The sequence below is a fragment of the Mytilus californianus genome, unplaced genomic scaffold (assembly GCF_021869535.1).
Source record: "Mytilus californianus isolate M0D057914Y unplaced genomic scaffold, xbMytCali1.0.p SCAF_1, whole genome shotgun sequence".
Lineage (NCBI taxonomy): Eukaryota > Metazoa > Mollusca > Bivalvia > Mytilida > Mytilidae > Mytilus > Mytilus californianus.
Genome location: NW_026262581.1, coordinates 129295439 through 129316553, shown reverse-complemented (window position 1 = coordinate 129316553; position 21115 = coordinate 129295439). Strand labels below are relative to the sequence as shown.

The window sequence follows — 21115 nt, the reverse complement described above, 5'->3', positions numbered from 1 at the left end:
TCCATAGTCTATTCTAAAATATGCAACCAATTTGTAGTTGACTATGTCAAATTTGACCAATACTGTAGTTTTTGACATGACGGGGATTTTTATTGTTGTCCGTTGTGCTATTCTCTTGTTTTTAAAAGTTATTATTTGGATCATAAGTGATTCTAGGAGGGAATAATCTGTAAAGACCTTTATACGTATCTGTCATTTTAAATAAAACGATCATGCTAACACATTTTAAGCATTGAAATGTATCACTTTATATGTTTGACACAATAAAAGATATTGAATCAATATTTATACAGATTTAAGGAAATATTAGGCACGGAGTAAATCATATAATTGTAAACATGGCTGCCACCGGGAAAGGTGGCTTGTTGGCACGTTCAGATTTTCCGCTGTACACGGTGAATGCGTTGGATGAAAGGCATTTTATAGTTGCAGGCGGTGGAGGTGCTGCAAAAACTGGAGTAGTAAATGCAATTGTACGTTGATTTCCATTTTGAATTCGTTAAACGGCTTTGAATATGTCTTATTCATTAGGCCTATTCTTTTCATATCTCTTAAATAATTTCCTATCAGTATTAACCAAAGGTTACACTACCTATTATTAGCCTGATATCCCTGGGGAATTAAAACAGTAACTTACAGAATCCCCTTATTATCATAGTGGATATGATATTACATGAAGCGTCAGGGCTTTGAAATTTGTGCTAATTGGCATTTCCAAAAAAAAAAAACTCTACAGATGTTTTGGTCACAAAACCAGGTCGGCTGCAGGTCATTTCAGCCATATTACCAATTTGGCCAAAGTAAATTTTCAACCACACTTTCATAATTCCAAAATTAAAATATAGCATTGTACTGTAGTAAGTTAGGTAACTCTTACGGTATGACATGACCAGGACGTACATAGAGAGAACCAGGGACGAGAATAGACTAGAAGTGTGTGTGTGCGGATGGATCTTCCTCGTGTGATCGACAAGTAGCAGACAAGTGTCAAGAGAGAATTAGAGTGCAATAATAAGATTAGTTAGTGTTTCCACTTAAACCTGAACCTCGAGCCTGACTATCACAGCAATATTAGTAAGTACGCTTAAATATACATCATTGGCGATGCGAGCAATTACTACTTGTACAAACAAGTGTATATAGGTGCCTGGCAGTTTGATATGGTCATGTGTGGATGACCGTGACATATCTAGATGGAACTGTCAAGAGGATTTCCGAGTATATGTCTCGGGGTTGTACAGTAGTGGAACTGCGAGTTGCTCGGATGGATGGTACGCAGCCTGAAAAAAGAAAAGGAGGAAGAGTGTTGTAGACCTGGAGGTATAAAGGTAGTCTAACTAGTTGAGTAAGGGAAGATCTTCTTTGGCTCAATTGGTTAGAGCGCTGCCTTTAGATCCCGAGATTGAGGGTTCGAATCCCGCTAGTACCATCCATGGATTTTCACATCAGTACTTTGAAATGTAATAAATATATATAAATATCTATTCATGATTCTCTATTAAATATGTACATGTATGCATTGACCTAGTTATATAACCACATAGAGTGTTTTTTTTTTTAATTATGCATTTATTTTTTAAGAAAAACATTGACAAATGTCGACAAAAAGCTCCACAGAACTTATATGTTTGCAATGTTTCATGTAAACCCGACTTAAAATAAAATGTTCTATTCTATTTCTTTTCTATTCTATTATCTTATAAAATATATGGTTTACCTGCACAATTTATTTATATGGTCAGTTGATTGATTGTAACAAGCATTTTGATTTTCAATTAATTATGCTGCAATATCCGAACACCTAAGCACTACTTTGCTTGTATTGTTACGACAATTTATAATCTGATACATTTTTATAGATCTGCTTGAACTCAGCTTGGGTTCTGATGTTCTACAGAGATTTCACCTTTGGTATTTTTAACTAGGCACTGGCTACGGTTACATTTAAATGTAACAATAATAAAAAAGTTATTGTTACATTGGAGACTTAATTGCCAGAATGCAGGGTTGGGTAAGGAACCGATTAATTACGAATGTAATAATAATATTTGTGTCTACGGTTACGTTGTGTTATTGTTACATTAATGCACTTCAATGTATGCTGGGACTAGTAATACATGTATGTATTAAATAAAAATTTAAAACTTTTATTTGAATTTTACAATATTGCATACAATTTTTTTAATTTTTATTTGTTCATGTCTGTTTTTAGAAACAAATTTACTGTATTTTTCACAGAATTAAAATGTTTATAACAAACAAGGCTGAAACAACTACCAAGTATGGCCCAAACAACTTTGGCCCAAGTGGTGGTGTGGCCAAAACATCTTGCATCAGAATAAGCTTGACTTGCCTCAAAATAAAATCTTAAATTTGCTCCAATAAAACAGATAAATAGTATAAATTATAGCAATATATTTTTACTATTCAGTTTATATTGTTACTTGTAATAAAAGGCAAGTGTAACTTGTGAAAGAGGATGAAGTCCCTATTATTTTTGTGATACTTTTTAGTAATCAGATATATGTACAAATTGGCTGGTATCATATGCATTACAACATGGCAGCCTCTATCAAAGGCTTGAATGCTTAATTGCAACTGTTATAAAAAAAGTAAACGACGCTAAATTCACTTATCTATTGATTAAGCAAAAAAAAAAAATTTTTAAATATGTGTGTTTCGGGTTGCTCTACCTACCCTAATTTATAGGCTTCCACCCTAACTTTTTTTCCCAATATTATATTTTTATGATAATCTGTAATTTTTTCGTTGTGATCAGAAAAAAAGCTCTTCCTTTTGCATGTCTCAAAATCGTCTGTGTATAATTAGCACTTTTCTATAATCTTTTTTGCTACTGTGAATGAAAACAAACAAATGGTCTGGTATAACTAGTGTGATCACAATTCGGTTGATGAAATGCAGCCATTAACTTGATACTCAAATGTTCATGACAGTTTCATACTAAAAAAACATTCAAACAATGGTTCAAAAAACTTCATGAGATTGATGGAAAAAAAAAAAGTAATAAAAAAAATCCAAACCTACTGACCCTATTACATGTATTTTGGGCATGCAACAGAAAACATCTTTTTTTTTGTTTTTTTTTGCCTTAATTTTATACTATTTTGAGTACTTCACCCTTTATTAATCTCTTCAGTTCTTTATCATAATATGATACCCCTCGTTACCATGGGAAGGTGGAAGCAAGGTATTGACAGGATAAGTTCCTAAACAATTTAATAAAAGGTTAAACCACAATATCTTCAGGTTTTGTTTGCATCATAAAACTAGTTGTGTCCCCATCTATTGTCGTAGTGATTTTTCTTTGCATCTACATGTATATAAAACCTGTCAATATTCCTCAATACACTGTAGGGGCCTTGGTGGCTGAGTGGTCTAAGTAGTTTACTTACTACATCACTTGCCTGTCATTACTGAGGCTGTGAGTTTGAACCCCGCACATTGCATGTGCTTTCGACTGTAGACTTTGTTGATTGGATTGTCATATTCCTGCCAAAGCTCATTGGTTTGCTCCAGGAACAGTGTGTGTGGAAAATAAATTTAAAGTCCAAATGATAAAAAGGAAATTTGAAATGACAAATATAAACACACAAGAGACAGACTATGAACCACTGATTAATTAAATTTATTTGTTGTAGGAGGTTTATGAAGTAAAAGAGACAGAAAATAAGTTGATAGCTAGTAGTATAGGTAGACACGATACAGGAACTAAAGCTGTTATGAATGGATGTTGTCATTATGATGGTAGAAAACACATATTAGCAGCAGGATTAGATGAAAAGTGTCACATATATTCATTAAAATATAAAGTTGTTTCTCCCAAGAAAAACTCAAGTGAGTAAAAGTCTTCATCAGTCATCTTTGATAATACATGTATTCACAAAAACAAGTGAAAATATAATATATTAACACGATTTTCAACAAATATGGCTATACTAATTTTTTTGATGTTAATATTGTTTTGATGTTTTTAAACGACCGCAAAAATTTTTTTGGGATCGCATAATGGTATGATGTCGTCGTCGTTGTCCGAAGACACATTGGTTTCCGGACAATAACTTTAGTTTTAGTGAATGGATCTTTATGAAATTTTTTAAGAAGGTTTAATACCACAAAAGGAAGGTTGGGATTGATTTTGGGGATGATGGTCCTAACCCTTTAGGAATTAGGGGCCCAAAACAAGCATTTTTCTAGTTTCAGGATAATAACTTGTGTATAAGTATTTCGATTGGTCTGAAATTGTACCACAATGTTTAATACTACAAGTAGAAGGTTGGGATTCATTTTAGGGGTTATGGGGCCAACAGTTTAGGAATAAAGGGCCAAAAAGGGGCCAAAAACAAGCATTTTTCTAGTTTCCAGACAATAACTTGTGTGTAAGTGTATGGATCTCTCTGACATTGTACCACAAGGTTCCACATAACAAAGGGAAGGCTGGGATTGAGTTTGGGGTTAATTGCCCCAAACATGTAGGAATTAGGGGTAAAAAAAGGGCCAAAAACAAGCATTTTTCTAGTTTCCAGACAATAACTTGTGTGTAAGTGTATGGATCTCTCTGAAATTGTACTACAAGGTTCCATACTACAAAGGAAAGGCTGGGATTGAGTTTTGGGGTTATTGCTCCAAGGGGGGTTTCAAAAAATTGGAGGGGGGATTTTTTTCCCAATTTTTTTTAAGGGATTCATATTTTTTTTTCAAAATTTTTAAAATTTCGAATTTATGAAAAGTTTCAAGAAGAAATCTTCAACTGTACAGTATTGCGCAATGGATTTATAAGATCTTTGACCACATTTATTTTGTGACAGAAACCTATATTATGTCAAAAATTTGATTACAATCCAAATTCAGACAGTATCAAGCTTGAATATTGTGTCCAAATTTGTTCAGGGTTCGACCTCTGCGGTCGTATTAGGCTGCGCTCAGCGAAGCATTTTATTATTACTTAAAGTAGTTAAAACATGCTTAAAATCAAGGAACAATTTTTCAATTGTGTTTGTTTTATCTTTTGTGTACTGTAGCTCACTTATATTACAGTTACATCTAATTAGTACAGAACAATGCACCATTTATTAACACTATACATGCTATAGAATGAATTTGATTTCCAGACTGCAGAAATTGGTTAATACATCTTTCAGGTTACCATGATCTTTAAAAACAGACAATAATTCTCTTTTAGAGGAAAGTAGTAAAAGATAGAGACAATTGGAAACTTTTAATTTATATTATTTAAATAAAAACTTGAAACTAAAATAAATTAGAACGAAAAAGTGTTGTTTGGAGAATACTAAGCTTCTCTCCTAGACATGAAGAGATATGCTTTGCCAAGAAGTTAGAATAATTCTGAATAAGCAATAGTAAATGAACATGAATTAGGTACGATCTGTATGTTAACCTTTATTTGAAGTCTTTTACTTATTTGAACTGTCAAATTGCTGTGTTATTGTCGTATATATGTAAGCCTCAAATCTATGTCTGGCCTGTGTCCCATCCTATATTGCATTATAGCTGTCACAAATCTAGTTTCTATTTTTTCTCAAATCTGTGTTCATTTTTACAAGTCATGCCCTGTCTTATATGTTGACATCATACTAGGAAAGAATTTTGTTGCCAAAGACATCAGAACGACTTTTATATTCAAATTATAATGAAATCAGTTAAGGCCATTGAAAAGTTAATGCATGTTGAACTATGTACATTGTACACAGATCATCACAATAAAAAAGTTGTAAAAAAACTTATCCTACAGTTTAATCTTTTGGTTAAATTTAACCTTATTTTCCCGTTTTTATTTTTTTTTATAATTTTTTAGATAAAAAAAGTTTTAATAGTGAAAGCAGTTGTAATGTAAAAACTTGTTTTTCTCTCTCGAAATAGACAAATTTATGTCAAATTAGGCTTAATCGCTTTTTGGGGATTTCTCAAATAAGTAGCAAAGCCTACAATGCCAAATGGTAAAATAGATTTAAGTGCTGTTAGATCTGTACATTTTTTGGAGTTAAATTTTTGTGCTTTGTGTCCTTTCCAACTGATTTTTATAAGCCTGTTAATGGGACGTATTATGGTACATGTATACCGTTGTCAGTTGTCAACATGTCGTACAATAACTCAAAAATGCTTTAACCAATTTTCATGAAACTTTGGTGAATTGTTTATATTTATTGACGTAAGCTCCCTTTCGATTTTTATAGATTTTACATTTCCGAGTTATGGGATTTTATTCATAAAAAATGGGGGATTTTCCAGTTTTCTGACTATAACTCAAAATGCTTTGAACAATTTTCATGAAACTTTGGTGAATTATTTATATATATTGACATAAGTTCCCTTTTGATTTTTTAAAATTACTAATTTTACATTTTGGAGTATTGGAACTTTATTCATAAAAAAGGGGGAATTTTCCAGTTTTCGGACAATAACTGAAAAATGCTTTGGGTAGTTTTCATGAAACTTTGGTGACTGGTTAATATCTATTTAAATAAGCTCCCTTTAGTCTTTTATAAATTTCTGACATGACATTGAGGAGTTGTGGAACTTTATTTGTTGAAAAAGCGACAGGCGTATCATGAGCACATGGCGCAGCTCTTTATTAAAGTTTGTTCATATGTTGTGTTGTAACATTGGGGAAAGGTTAAGTGCTTCAACCCAGTCACATTATATTTTTTAACGTCCCATTACCTAAAATCTACCTTATAAAAAGAACACAGGTTTAAAAAAAAAATATTTGAGTTTCATGACATCACAGGACACTGATTTGAGGCTGGACAAAGGGCCACAGATTTGTGTGTCAAAATGTCACAGGACACAGATTTGATGCTGCACATAAATTTTAGTCTTACATTAATACAAAAAAATCTACCACAGATATTTCATTAATATCATAAACTTACATAATATTTCATCAGTCTTTTGTTAGAAAAAGAAATTTAAATAATTCTGTGATTGATGATTTCATTATTAAAGGTAAAACAGATGACACAGTTCGGAAAAGAAAATCTAATAATGGTGCTGAAGAAAATGAAACCAAGCAAATTAACTTTGACATTGAAGAAATAGACAGTTTTGACACTGACTTTAATAAAGATGGAAGTTTTCAGAAAACTGTACAATTTAGTATGGATCAGAAATTTTTAGCAACAGGTGGTGCTGATGGTTTTCTTCGTGTTTGGAAGGTATGGAATGTTTTGAAAATGTTGAAGGTTGGAATAAAATAAAATATGTGCGTAGTGTAAACTGATATACCTGTAACATAACTGGCCTTCAATCAATTTTTCCTCATACTCCAAATATCATATAGGACATCTAACAAAGAATTTCATGCAAATCATTGCCAGGGGCATTCTTCAACTTAAAGTCAGGCATGAGCTTTTGCTCTGTATTGAAGCATTGCTGTGATATTGCCTTTGGTTTTGTTAAGTTCATGTATGGACATTATCATGATTAACACATCATGTCCCCCTTCTTTTTATGCCCCGCCGCATTGGAGGGGCATTAAGTGTTACTCTTGTCCATCTGTACGTCCATCCGTACGTACCAAAATTAATTTCTGTTCTCTAACTTTAGTTTGCCTCAACCAATGTTAAGAAACTTATTACCATAAAACACAGATCAAGTTGAGATTTGGATGGCATCATATAGTTCTCTAGTTATGTCCTTTTATAATGTTATATGCAAATGGGGGCATCATCTGTGTCCCATGGACACATTCTCCATTTATTTGTTAATTAAAAATAATGTAAGATTTGATATATAAATTTCTTAAGGTCTGAATGTTTGTATCCATGTAACAATTCTACCATAGGATATTTAATAAACACTGATAGATCTAAAATTATATTATTATTACAGTATCCTGAATTGAGTAAGATATTTGAAGTCCATGCACACAAAGGAGATATTGATGATGTAGCCGTAAGTCCTGCAAGTGATAAAGTAAGTGATGTGTAATTTTTTTTATTATACCTTGACAAAGGGAGACATTATATTTATGTTAAAATTTTTCTTTGGTTCTTATTCTCATAGAACCTTGTCTGGGCCATTTTTAAAGCAATTGCTTTTACGGAATGGCCAATTTGCCATTTGTGTGACGAAGATTCATGTGATGGGATACCAAACTGGTCGGAGTACAAAATTTAGATTCTTCTTTTGCTATGATAAATTTCCTATGTTTTTATGATTAATTGATGTAGAACAAGTTCAGTTAAAGACAATGGTGGACTGGTGAAGTTTCAAACCATTAATCTGTAGATGTATTGTGCATTTGTCATGTTTTCCGATTAATTTAGATGAATAAAGTAGAAATCCAAGTAAAAAGTACATTTTTACCAGTTCCATTTTCCTTCTTTAGGACACTACATGTTAAAGTGCCAGTTGTGTGAAATAAAATTAAGAACTAAGCACATTGAATTTGTAGACCCATCGTATGATATTTCAGAGGAACAACTGATTACACTAACGAGTTGAAGTATTTTTATTTTCGCCTCTGGCACTCGTAACTCAAGCGTACCATCAAAAGATTCTGATTTTAGTTTTTAGTAAAACTTGATCATAATGGACTTAAATTAACGTTTGATCCATCTATTGCATGATAAACATAATATTCCTTTCCAAATCGCTCATTAAAGATTGTTTATTTTTGTTAATTTTCCTTCGTCCACAATTGAAAAATGCTTTTAATGGATACAACAAATTCTGTAATATTGTATAAGCCAATCAAATTTTTATGAAAATATATGTTCAATATGGGGTTAATAGCTACTTGTTTTTGATAGATAGTAACAGTTTCTAGAGACCACTGTGCCTGTGTGTGGAATGCAAAAGAGGGGAGTAAAGACTGTGAACTTAAATGGCCGTTAAGTGATCAGTATCGGCATAGAGCGTGCAAGTAAGTTTGAAAAAAAAGTGATAGCTTGTACCTGATTGTTTAGCAAAAGAATTTTGTTATAAATAAGTGTAGGAAAAAATATCTTGATATTTGAAGTTTGTTTATTGATGTCCAGTTGCTAAAGAAAAAAACAAACTTATGTGGTATATTTGTCCTTATTTTGATACAATAAAAAAAATAACTTAAAAGAATAAAATATATTGACATATTCACTAGTAGTTACAAGTCTTATTTTGGGTTTGCAAGGGGAGAGATTTACAAATTTAAAAATTACTTTTATCATCAAAATTACCTGTAATTATGAGTTTTGTATTTAATTAAAACCATAATATATGCTACAGAGCGAAATACTGTTTTTTACTTAGACTGGTAATGCATAGAAATACAGAATTAAAAGCCCCCAAACCAATGATTTTTCAATAATATTGGAATCTATTAAGTGCTTTCACAGAATTGTATTTTATTCAACATTACTGAAAGATCTTCATCTTAAATAGTTTCAAACAGAACATTGAATTTACAAACAATTTTTTCAGATATGGTTTAATAGAGGGACTCAAAGACAATTTTAACTTGTACACAATTAGTATACCTGTAAAAAGATCACAGAATCCAGCACCATGTTACCTCGCTATGTGGGATAGTAGTAAATTTACAGTAAAACGAATGGTCAGTACTGGAGTAGAGGTGCTCTCAGCATTGGCTCTCAGGTAAATTATTGACAAACTTGGTAAGGTGCTGTCAGCATTGGCTCACAGGTAAATTATTGACAAACTTGGTGAGGTGCTGTCAGCATTGGCTCACAGGTAAATTATTGACAAACTTGGTGAGGTGCTGTCAGCATTGGCTCACAGGTAAATTATTGACAAACTTGATGAAGTGCTGTCAGCATTGGCTCACAGGTAAATTATTGACAAACTTGGTGATGTGCTGTCAGCATTGACTCGCAGGTAAATTATTGACTAACTAGGTGAGGTGCTGTCAGCATTGGCTCACCGGTAAATTATTGACAAACTTGGTGAAGTGCTGTCAGCATTGGCTCACAGGTAAATTATTGATTATATATACTCTTTATTCTCATAAACCAATGCATGACATTAGTACAGAGATAACAATAACTATTTACAATATATACAAAACATGGGGGGGAGAGGTTACAAAAGTCACTAGCCAGGAGGACAAACACAAGTATTAATATTTTTTATAAACTTGGTGAGGTTCTGTCAGCATTGGCTCTCATGTAAATTGTTAACGTGCTTTCTAGCCAATTAAACCACGAAATGTTAATACTGCAATGTATAAATTTCGAATTGATTTAGAATTGCAGTCTTCACGCTTAACCACAAGTCCTACGGCATTGGCTTGTAAAATTGCTTTCTGACTTGTAAAATTCTTCTCTACAAGCCAATAGAATCCAACTAAAATTTTGAAAAAATTGAGCTTTGGGCTTGTGGACTTAAAAGTTAACCGTGAAGGCTGGAATTGTGTCATGTTTTAAGACTAGGATTGAATAACATGAAAACAAATGATTTGCACATTCACAATAATCTGACATGTCTGTATACTTGGGAAATTGCATATATCATGATAGAAAGTATTTAGATGATGCTGTTCATATTTACAGAGTTGAAACTGACTTTAGAGAAAAACTGTATTCAACTAAACAAGATAAAAAATATGTATAAAGTAAATAAGTTTTGTATGGTTGCTTCTATTGTAGTGATGATGGAACCTATGCCGCTGTCGGTACTATCTCAGGAAGTGTTGCAGTCTTTATCTCTTTTAGTTTACAGGTAAACAAAAATGCTTATTTAGTTTATGAGTAAAACTTGTTCTCATCTATTTTACAGGAAATCTTTTTCCCATTTAGTTGACCACAATAAAATTTTCAACTTTTAAGTAAACCCATGATATAACAAATGTTTACATAAAAAATATTTTAAATTAAGCTCCGTCTGGTGAACCAACGCCTGTGAAATCCTTTTGGTAGAGTCCCTGAAGTGGATACAATGTAATGCCTGGTTGTCAAATCATGCAAACTAATGCAACACTTGAATAATAATCAAAATTGACAACAACACTTCAAATGGTCTGCAATTTTATTTGCTATGGTCTACATGTTTGGCCTGCAAGGCAGGCGTTATCAGGACAATTTATATAAGAATTAATGTGTATGAAGTATGCAAAGTGGTACATCTAAAGTGACGTAACAGTTAATAATGGTAGGTATTTGTAAGGAAGTAAGTTCTTTGAATTGTCAAGTGGCCAATGTTATACAAAACTAAATTTAAATATAAATTTAATAAACAAAACTAAAGTAAAGTAAATTCAACATAAATGTAGTAATGAAACGAATAAACACAAATGTAACAAAATAAACACACACGAAACAGAACTAAATATAATGTTATGAAATAAAATGAAATTAAACGATTTCAGTCTGCACACCACCATCAACTCTGCACACTTCCCGGTAATGTTGAACATTGCACGTACTGTTAGTATAAATTTTGGGTTGTTCCCCTTAGATTTCTTTTAATATTAAACGGACGGAAAATAACTATCACCATTATCACCGACCAGTCGACAGTATTTAATACGTGCTCTACACACACCAAAACCGAGCCTAAAAACCCCTGCAAAATAAATATTGTACCCAAAAATTACTAACTTTATATCTATACATTTGCATAATATAGCAATTATTCGGACATTCTGGACCGCGAGCAAGAAATATCATCTCGACAGCAAAATAGACCTCAATGTACGATATAAATAAGTATAAATGTCTTACCTGAGTGTTGTAATAATAAGCCTTAGGATATCCATGTCCTGAATTGACAATTCTAATACCCAACTGCAAATTTTACTAACTCTATAAACTCAGCACAAGCATGTGCTTTACTCAATAGACTTAACAAAGGAAGAAAGTATCATTGACTTAACATTAATTACATAGAACTCTGTAATAATCTATTTATAACTATAAAACTTTCGTTTTCAATTCTATTTTTAACCATTCTATGTTTACATGCATACGTTACTAATACCTACCATTTTTAACTGTTGCGTCACTTTAGATGTACCACTTTGACTACTTCATACACATTAATTCTTATATAAATTGTCCTGATGACGCCTGTCTTGCGTGCCAAACAGGTAGACCATAGCAAATAAAATTGCAGACCATTTGAAGTGTTATTGTCAATTTTGATTATAAAAGATATTTGTTCAAAATACAGATTTTTGACACAAAAATTCAATGTAATTATTTACTTGCTTTATTTAGTGTTTGAAATTTTGGTTGAAATCTAGTAGCTTATAGAGGTTTTTGTTTTTTCCAAAAGGCCTTAAGAAAAGAGGTAACTTTGGTCCTCACTACCAACCTCAAATTTCAAACATTTACATGGACTATGCAAACGTATTTATTTTTTTTATTATTTTGAACGCTGTCAAGCTTTGTTTTGTGAAATAAAATTTCATATTCATACCCCAGCAAACCCTAGGAATCACCCTGTCCATCTACCTTTTAAGCACAAATTCTAAACAGCTTGAAAATATTGATGAAACTAAATACATAGATGTAGAACACTTGCTGAGGTTGTGCGTAAAAGAATTCAATCCCAGTCCAACATGTTAAAGGGGAGATAATTTACTTACTTGAATATATGTATTGTATTGTGTGGCCGGGGGTATCATTTTGTGAGTTCACTCAATTTTCTAGTTAAATCTAGATAAATGAAAGATGTTACAATTTATTTGAATTGTGTCTTTTTTTACATTATTTGTTCAACTTGAGTTATATTGTCTTCTCACAAGGTCTTATTTAATTTCAGAAATTATATAGTGTCAGTGAAGCTCACAATATATTTGTGACAGGTTTAGATTTTTTGCCGAGTTCTAAAGCCACAGAGGAAGTGACGGGAGATAAAGATTTCACATTACTCAGTATATCAGCTGACAATACCATTCGTGTTCATCAAGTTGCCAAACGAGGTATGTATTATAGCAGTTAACATATTCCTTCCACAGTTTATTAAAATGCCTTTAAAACGTATAATTCTTTATTGTCCCCTGCGTAATGTGTTGCGAGAGACATGGAAATACCAGGCGTCCGTCCATCCTTGTGTCCGCCTGTGTGTCCGTCCGTCCGGTCTTGTTAGCGCTCTCACTGCTACAATTCTTGCCAGATTTTTATATAACTTATACTATTGGTTAATATCAGCAATATCTCGGACAAGTTCTATAATGGTGCACGATCAACTTTTTTACAGAGTTATGCCCCTTGGAAATATTAAATTTATGGAAAATGGCCTCGTTAGCGCTCTCACAGGTACAATTCTTGCCAGATTTTTATAAAACTTATACTATTGGTTAATATCATCAATATCTCTGACAAGTTCTATAATGGTGGCCGATCGACTTTTTTTTAAAGAGTTATAAAATTTGTGCAACGCGGGGGACATTATACCTCTGTTCTTTTATTTATATACTTTCAACTGTTGATCGTAAATAATGTTTTTAGAAGTTTGCAGAGTTCTTGAAACCTTTTTTTTTTCTGGTGGTCCTTGAATAAAATTTGCTGGTCCTTACTATTATTAGTCCCCTACTGACGAAGTCGAGGGGGACTTTAGGTTTGCACTCCGTCTGTCTGTCCGTCTGTCTGTCTGTCCATCTGTCCGTCTGTCCATCCGTCAGTCCGGCAAATCAGCTTTCCACACTTTTTTTCGTGGTTCTTGAAGATATTGATTTGATATTTGGTATATAGTTTTATCATGACAAGTTATAGATAAAGTTCGAATTTTGTTCCGGTCTGATGATTTAGTCCAGAGTTATGGACCATAACTCTGGACCATATCTAATGTTAGAGTACTATGTTAAACCATATTTCTGTACAAAGGGAGATAACTCATTTTTTAAAAGACATTCTTTGTTAAATTATTTGAAGAATTTTTTGACAGGTTTGTTTGTTATTTAGTATAAACTAATTTTCTGAATGCTATATATATAAAAAAAAATTATGAAGAGAAATCCTTTAATTATTAAAGTATATGTTTCAATACATTACATTGTGTAGATAAAAGTTGTTGACATTTTATAGATAAGTTACCAATCTAAATTAGTTTGTGCCAAATGAAAGAAAAAATATTTGGAACTATTAATTATATTTCATTATAATTTGAAAATAGATATACACTGTATTACATCATATCTAATTTTAGAGAACTATTAATCATATTTAATGTTTTTTTCCATCATGCTTATAAGAAATTGATTGATAATTGGTATATAGTTTTATCATGACAAGTTACAGATCAAGTTCAAATTTTTGTTTCTGTCTAATAATTTTGTGCAGAGTTATGGTCCTTGGACTTGAAAAAATTCACTCATATAATCAGTTTTCCACACTGTTGTTAGTCATGCTTGAAGATATTGACATGATATTTACTTTTTGTTTACACAATGACAAGTTATAGAACAATTTAAGTTAGCATTTTGTTCCAGTATAATAAATTTTTATCCGGTAGGGGACTATGTACATTGTATTGCTATGCAATACTCTCAGAATGCTTGTTTCTATTGCAAAATACCAAAATTGTGTCTGTCCTTTCCAAATTTTGGTAGTCAAAACCTTTGGATTGTCAGTTTTCGAGAACTCTGGTTTTGTATTTGTAAACAATTTAAGCAGTCATGTTGTTGTACAGCATATATCCATTGTGTAGATGGTCACTCTAATATTAAACTGGCTTCTAAAATTATTTAAATTATTTTAGTGGTACCTTTCTATGTTGTTGAGTATATGTTAAATTGATAACTAGCTTTGATAAAAGGAGATGTGAGATAAACATCAATGAGACAGCAACCCAATTACACAAAATAATTAAAACACATTTATAAAAGCATCCAGACCATACCTGCCAACCCTCCTGTTTTGAGCAGGAGACTCCCGCTCAAAGGTCGAAATTCGGGAAATCTCCCGCTTGCGGGTACCCTCGGCGCAGGAGTATAGAATCTCCTGCTTTTGGATATTTCAACCTTGAATGACAAGTCAACATTAATTACGTTTTTGTGTCACTGATGAGGGTTGTTTTTACTTGTAAATCACAGACCATGTGAAATTAAATGGTTTCACTTGACAGCTTGGGTTTCAAACATAGTACTAATTAAAAATCTGTGACGGGATTGCTTCCCTTAGAAATTTAGTAGATACTTAGTCAGCCGTAAGCGGTTGAGCTAAGGAAGTACTTCTTTAGCTCAGTCAGTTAACGCGCTGCCTTGTAACACAGAGGTCCCGGGTTCGAGTCCTGGTGGAGACATGCGATTTTGCAAGTAGAATTACAAATCATTAACGACTTTTGCTTCAAGCTTTGTGTTATTTTAAAAAAAATTTCAAAGAAATTTCGGGATGACTTCCCCTGTTTAATCCTGTTTTAAATTACCCTTCTTAAAACAATGTGAATTGATAAAACAATATAAACTAAATACAAATTAAACAAAGAATCATAAAAGGATGGCAATTAAAAGACTTTGTATGCCTTAAGACAAAAATAAATAAAATGCTCCGCTGGGGCGCAGCTTGATACGACCGCAGAGGTCGAACCCTGAACAGTTGGGGCAAGTATGGACACAACATTCAAGCTTGATACAGCACTGAATTTGGATTGTAATTAAATATTTGACACAGCATAGGTTTCTGACACAGAATGAAAGTGGTCTAAGAACTTAAAAATTTTCAATTTACCTATTCATACATGTGATGGACTGTGAAACTCAGATCAGGAGATTGGGAAATTTTGGTCAGGAGATTAGGACTCAGATCAGGAGGTTTTTAATCGACATTAATTTTGTTGTAAATGTAACCGTGTGCTGTAAAAATGGTCTTTTAAAGTGTGTTTTCTTCAACTTTCCAACCAATTTATTATGTTTATAGTACCCTTGTACTTATAAAGTTTCTCCATCTTTATATTCTACATGTTCAATCTAACATTGTTTTTTTCCAGTATGTTCTTTAAATTTTTTACTTCATATTCTATAAAACAATCATTGCAACCAGAACATTTGTTTAGCTGTCTGCAAATAGTTTTTATTTTTTTTTTTTTTCTCTTGCAAATAGTTTTTATTTGCAAACTCAGAAATTCTTTCTATCTGTAAAGTTAGGGTCATAGTTATTATATAAATTTCAATTTAAGCCTTAAAAGGAAGTATAGAATCCTCAAATAATTTTCAAATTATTATTTTTTTATTTGTCCTAAGACATTTAAAATCATTTAATAACCATCCTTTTATGATTATTTGTTCAATTTATATTTTATTTATATTCTTTTAAAAATTTTCATTATTAAAAGGAAAGTAACTTAAAACAGGATAAATCAAGGGAAGTAACCCAATAAATACACAGTTTTTGTTACACAACGGCAGTTAGCCTGAGGTAAAAATCGTTGCTTACCAGTATGTTTGACACCCAAGCTGACAAGTGAAGCCATATAATTATGCATGTTAATTGATTTACAGGTAAAATATAACTTCAGGTAATGTCAGTTACACCAGATGCCTGAGATGTTATGTTGGGCAGAAATTTTTCATTCATGAAAAATTTCATACACGGGATTTTTTCAACGGGAGGGGGGAGGAGACCCCTGAAAACGGGATTATTGTACTCCCGTCGGGAGGTTCACATGTATGCCTATTCAAACCATATCATTATTATTTGCTTTTATATATAAATCAGAAATAACCAATTTAAAATGGAAAATGTTAAAGAAAAAAAAGGAAAAAAAAAATCCCCCCCCCCAATTTTTTGAACCCCCCTTATGATTCATCGCCCCCAAACTCAATCCCAGCTTTCCCTTTGTGGTATGGTACCTTGCAGTACAATTTCAGAGAGATTCATACACTTGAACACAAGTTATTGTCTGGAAACTAGAAAAATGCTTGTTTTTTGGCCCCTTTTTGGCCCCAAATTCCTAAACGTTTAGGGCAATTACCCCCAAACTCAATTCCAGCTTTCCCTTTGTGATATGGAACCTTGCAGTACAATTTCATAAAGATCCATACACTTACACACAAGTTATTGTCCTGAAACTAGAAAAATGCATGTTTTTTTTGCCCTTTTATGGCCCCTAATTACTAAAATTTTGAGGGAATTACCCCAAAAAACAATTACAGCCTTCCCTTTGTGATATGGAACCTTGTAGTACAATTTCATAAAGATCCACACACTTACAAACAAGTTATTGTCATGAAACTAGAAAAATGCTTGTTTTTTGCCCCTTTTTGGCCCCTAATTCCTAATATTTGGAGGAAATTACCCCAAAAATCAATCCCAGTATTCCCTTTGTGATATGGAACCTTGTAGTACAATTTCATAAAGATCCATACACTTACAAACAAGTTATTGTCATGAAACTAGAAAAATGCTTGTTTTTTGCCCCTTTTTGGCCCCTAATTCCTAAAATTTGGAGACAATTACCCCCAAAATCAATCCCAGCATTCCCTTTGTGATATGGAACCTTGTGGTACAATGTCAGAGAGATCCATACACTTACACACAAGTTATGTCTGGAAGTTACAATAATGCTTATTTTTGGCCCCTTTTGGCCCCTAATTCCTTAACTGTTAGTACCATAACCCCCAAAATCAATCCCCACCTTCCTTTTGTGGTATTGAACCTTATGGTCAAATTTCAATGAGATCCATTCACTTAAACTAAAGTTAGAGTGCGAAAACTAATGTGTATTCGGACGACGACGCCGGACGACGACGACGCCAACGTCATACCAATATACGACCACAAAATTTTTTTTGCGGTCGTATAAAAAAATAATTATATTTGAAAAATCACTTAAAAGATCTATACCTCTATTCAATGTTTATATTGAAATTTATAAGGTATGTATTGAACCATATACAGAGAACGCAGTTACGTCTCAGTCATTACAACTGGACGGACGTGCTGGGTCAGCTCTCCTTTACTCGCTATCTGCGATGAGGGTTTACTGTTAGATGGATCAACGACTACTACTTTCGATGACAGAAACCAATCCAACGCTGTACAGACTACGTTAGGCTATAATCCGCGTAGGGCAAATTCCCGCGTCAACATACACTCCAAAACCCATTATGGATGGGGGAGTGGTATGCCGAGTGACGTCCCAGGGCTGTATCCTAGGTGTTAGATGATGGACCACCATTTCACTGTCTCACGACTTTGGTCCTGATAATGCTTCCTGTCATAGTTATTACTATGTCCGAGACTCATCGACCAGTACTCCATCATCGTGGTTAGCGGGCTGCAAAGCTGACCAACCTGGCCCTGAAAGCAGCCGTTGTGAAGTAAACAACAAAATAGTCAACAAACAAAACCAAAACAACTCACCAAATCCAAGATGACGGCCTACCAAAATGGCGATTTCTAACTGTTCCTGTCCGACTGCAAAAATATTTAAACGCTCACCAAAACGCCTTCGGGCACCGAGCCAACCGTGCGAGGGCTGAACAGCTAGTCAAGGTCGTTAAACACTTCCAGTAGTAGTACAGAGAACATTATAAGAGCACACACATAATGCACAATCAACATGATTGCTCTCTTTTAACAGAGGTCTGTGGGGTGAAATGTTGTCCTGATGGAATTCAAATGTCAAAGAAATAGGAAAGAAACATACAACACACCTTCTGTAGGATATAACCATATTAAAAGAAAAAAAGTATATCTATTAACTCTTATATGTGTTTCGTAGATGAATAAATAAACACGTCATATATTTCACTTGAAAATGTCGTTCGTGCAAAATCTCCCCCTCAGCTGTCAAAGCTGAGAGGGAGATCTCCCTCTTTGAAGGTTTCAGAGGTTGGCAGGTATGATCCAGACATTTCCTCCATTTCATTTTGTTCAGAATCTAAAGAATTCTTAGCAACAAATGTTAAGATAATACTAATATAGTGAATTGCTTAAAAACTAACTTTATTCTCTTGCAAGCCAATAAATTTCTTTATTTCATATTTAATTTGTTAAACTTTTGTTTTGTTACAGGATCATACAGTATTGTGTGTTTACTTATTGGACTGGTAGTTATAGTTGTGTTGTTATTCATCTTCATGTCAGAAATGGGTTTATGACAAGAGTTATCCCCCATTCTTAGATGGCAGCCATTAACATTCCATCAAAACTAGTGGATCTGATTGGTAGATCATGATTGGATTAATTGAACTTCAAAGTGAATTAAAATTACAATGCTGTGATAGACAATTAACTTTTTATAATGATCTTATTAAAAGGGCTGAGGTATACAATATTTTATATGCTTTACAATGTATTAAATATAACTTGCAATCATGATATCAGCTGGCTGGTTATTTATTATAATTCTCAGAACTCTGATATTATAAAAAAAGATATGGTCGACCACTGAAAAAATTATTAGATTTTCTAGTTGTTACAAAATTTTGAGTGTATGGGACTGTATTCGTTTTATAAAAAGATATTAACTGTAAATTCTCAACCTGAAAAGGGAGCAAAGATCTTACCAGGTTGATTGTGGAAAAATAACAATCTGTTTGTTCCATTGTTCAACAATACAGAAAAGTCAGATAATATCCTCTGTCTCTTGTTGAAATGGATGAATTCACTGCAATAGAGCATTGAAAATTATATTGATAACGGATAAAGAGAAACCATGTTAGTCACTTCTCAATATCAGATTAGCTTTTGAAAAAAAATTGTCACAAATTTTACCCTTGTAATGAATGGGGAAAATTGCAATATAAAACACATGCATTTATCATTATTTGTTAATTGTTGAATGTCTTCTGCTTATATTTTATGTACTTTATTTGACTTGCAGAAGGGTCTATTTCTGAAATAATTTGATATAAGCCAAGACGAGTTTGGTATAAACAAGGGCTAATTACACTGGTTCACAACCAAATGTCGACATGAAATGTTTAGCTGTCAATTGATTTTTAAAAGAAAACTCACACTTTCACACAACTAGATTATCATGTCCCCCGACATTTTATATGAGGAGACATTCATGTTGTGTTTTTGTCTCCCCTGTCACAACAAAATCTTTAAAACAAATTCGTAATTTTACACCGGAATGGAACAAAACTTGATAGGATTTCTTGATTTGAAGTTGTACATCCCCTATATTATTTGGTTTCCCCCAGAGCCTACCATGGAGTTTATATTGCTACATATTACAGGGGTTTGTCAACAAAATCTATTGTTCTTCATATTGTATATTGTTCTCCTTCCATTTTGTTATTTTAATCAGGTTGATTTTTAGGGTTTCCAACCTCCAAATCTGGTGGGGACTTTCCCATTACTATATATTGTTTCTCAATGGAAAACTTCTTAGTTTAAGTAGAAATAAAATGAAATAAATTTAACGAATTGCATTAACACGTGCAATTGTGAATTTCAAATTTTTTTTAATTTTTTTTTTTCAGTTATTTATATAGAGTTACAGCTTCTGTATCATTGATAGGACACTTATGTTTTTGTGTATAAAACTAACTTTATCTTGTCAAATTTTAGGACAAGCATTTCTCTAATTTTGGAATATGTTTTAGGTACTCTTGTTTAAATGTTGTAATTTTATTTTGTTCCTGTAGAAGGTTATTTTATCTGTTAAAGGTTATATATTTATTTTATTTATTAAATGATTTATGAAATCACTATGTATGAAAAATATCAAGTAAATAAATAAAAATTGAAACTTACATTAGTTGTGTTTGTATGAGAATTTATTCCTACCATGCTATTAAAAAGCAGTGAGTATTGATTTGAGGTGGCTCAAATGGTTTAACACTTTCAAAAATTAGAGTGGTAACCGTAAAAAATAAGTAGTGAATTTGATTTGTGAAAAATATTTTATGCCCCCCGCAAACCAATGTTTTTTGGGGGGATTTGTCTGTCCATATGCCTTAGTGAGCACAACTTCTCTTAAATGGCTAGACTGATATTAATGAAATTTTTGGGTAAAGATGACATTCATGCTATCAAAACCCCTATAGGACTGGCTTTATAGTTTCCAGACCTTATCACTACTTTTTTTTTAGATTAAATTAACATATTGCATTGTGCACAACATTCTATAATCCTTTTCATGCCCATTTCACAAAATTTATCAATGAATTATATACTCAGATATTCAAGTTACAAAATGAAGAGCATGTAAATTACCGTTAACTATTGAAAATTACTTCATG

At 32.7% G+C, this 21115-nt stretch overlaps 1 protein-coding gene across 1 annotated transcript; it reads left to right on the top strand.

The window, feature by feature from the left end:
• Positions 1-337: 337 nt before the first annotated feature.
• LOC127713736 (prolactin regulatory element-binding protein-like) lies at positions 338-20626 on the top strand. The gene is made up of 9 exons (XM_052219810.1): positions 338-473; positions 3660-3855; positions 6985-7193; positions 7870-7953; positions 8793-8905; positions 9442-9615; positions 10626-10698; positions 12742-12901; positions 18936-20626. The coding sequence occupies exons 1-9, from the start codon at positions 339-341 to the stop codon at positions 19019-19021; spliced, it is 1230 nt and encodes a 409-aa protein (XP_052075770.1). The 5' UTR covers position 338; the 3' UTR covers positions 19022-20626.
• The last annotated feature ends 489 nt before the right edge of the window (positions 20627-21115 follow it).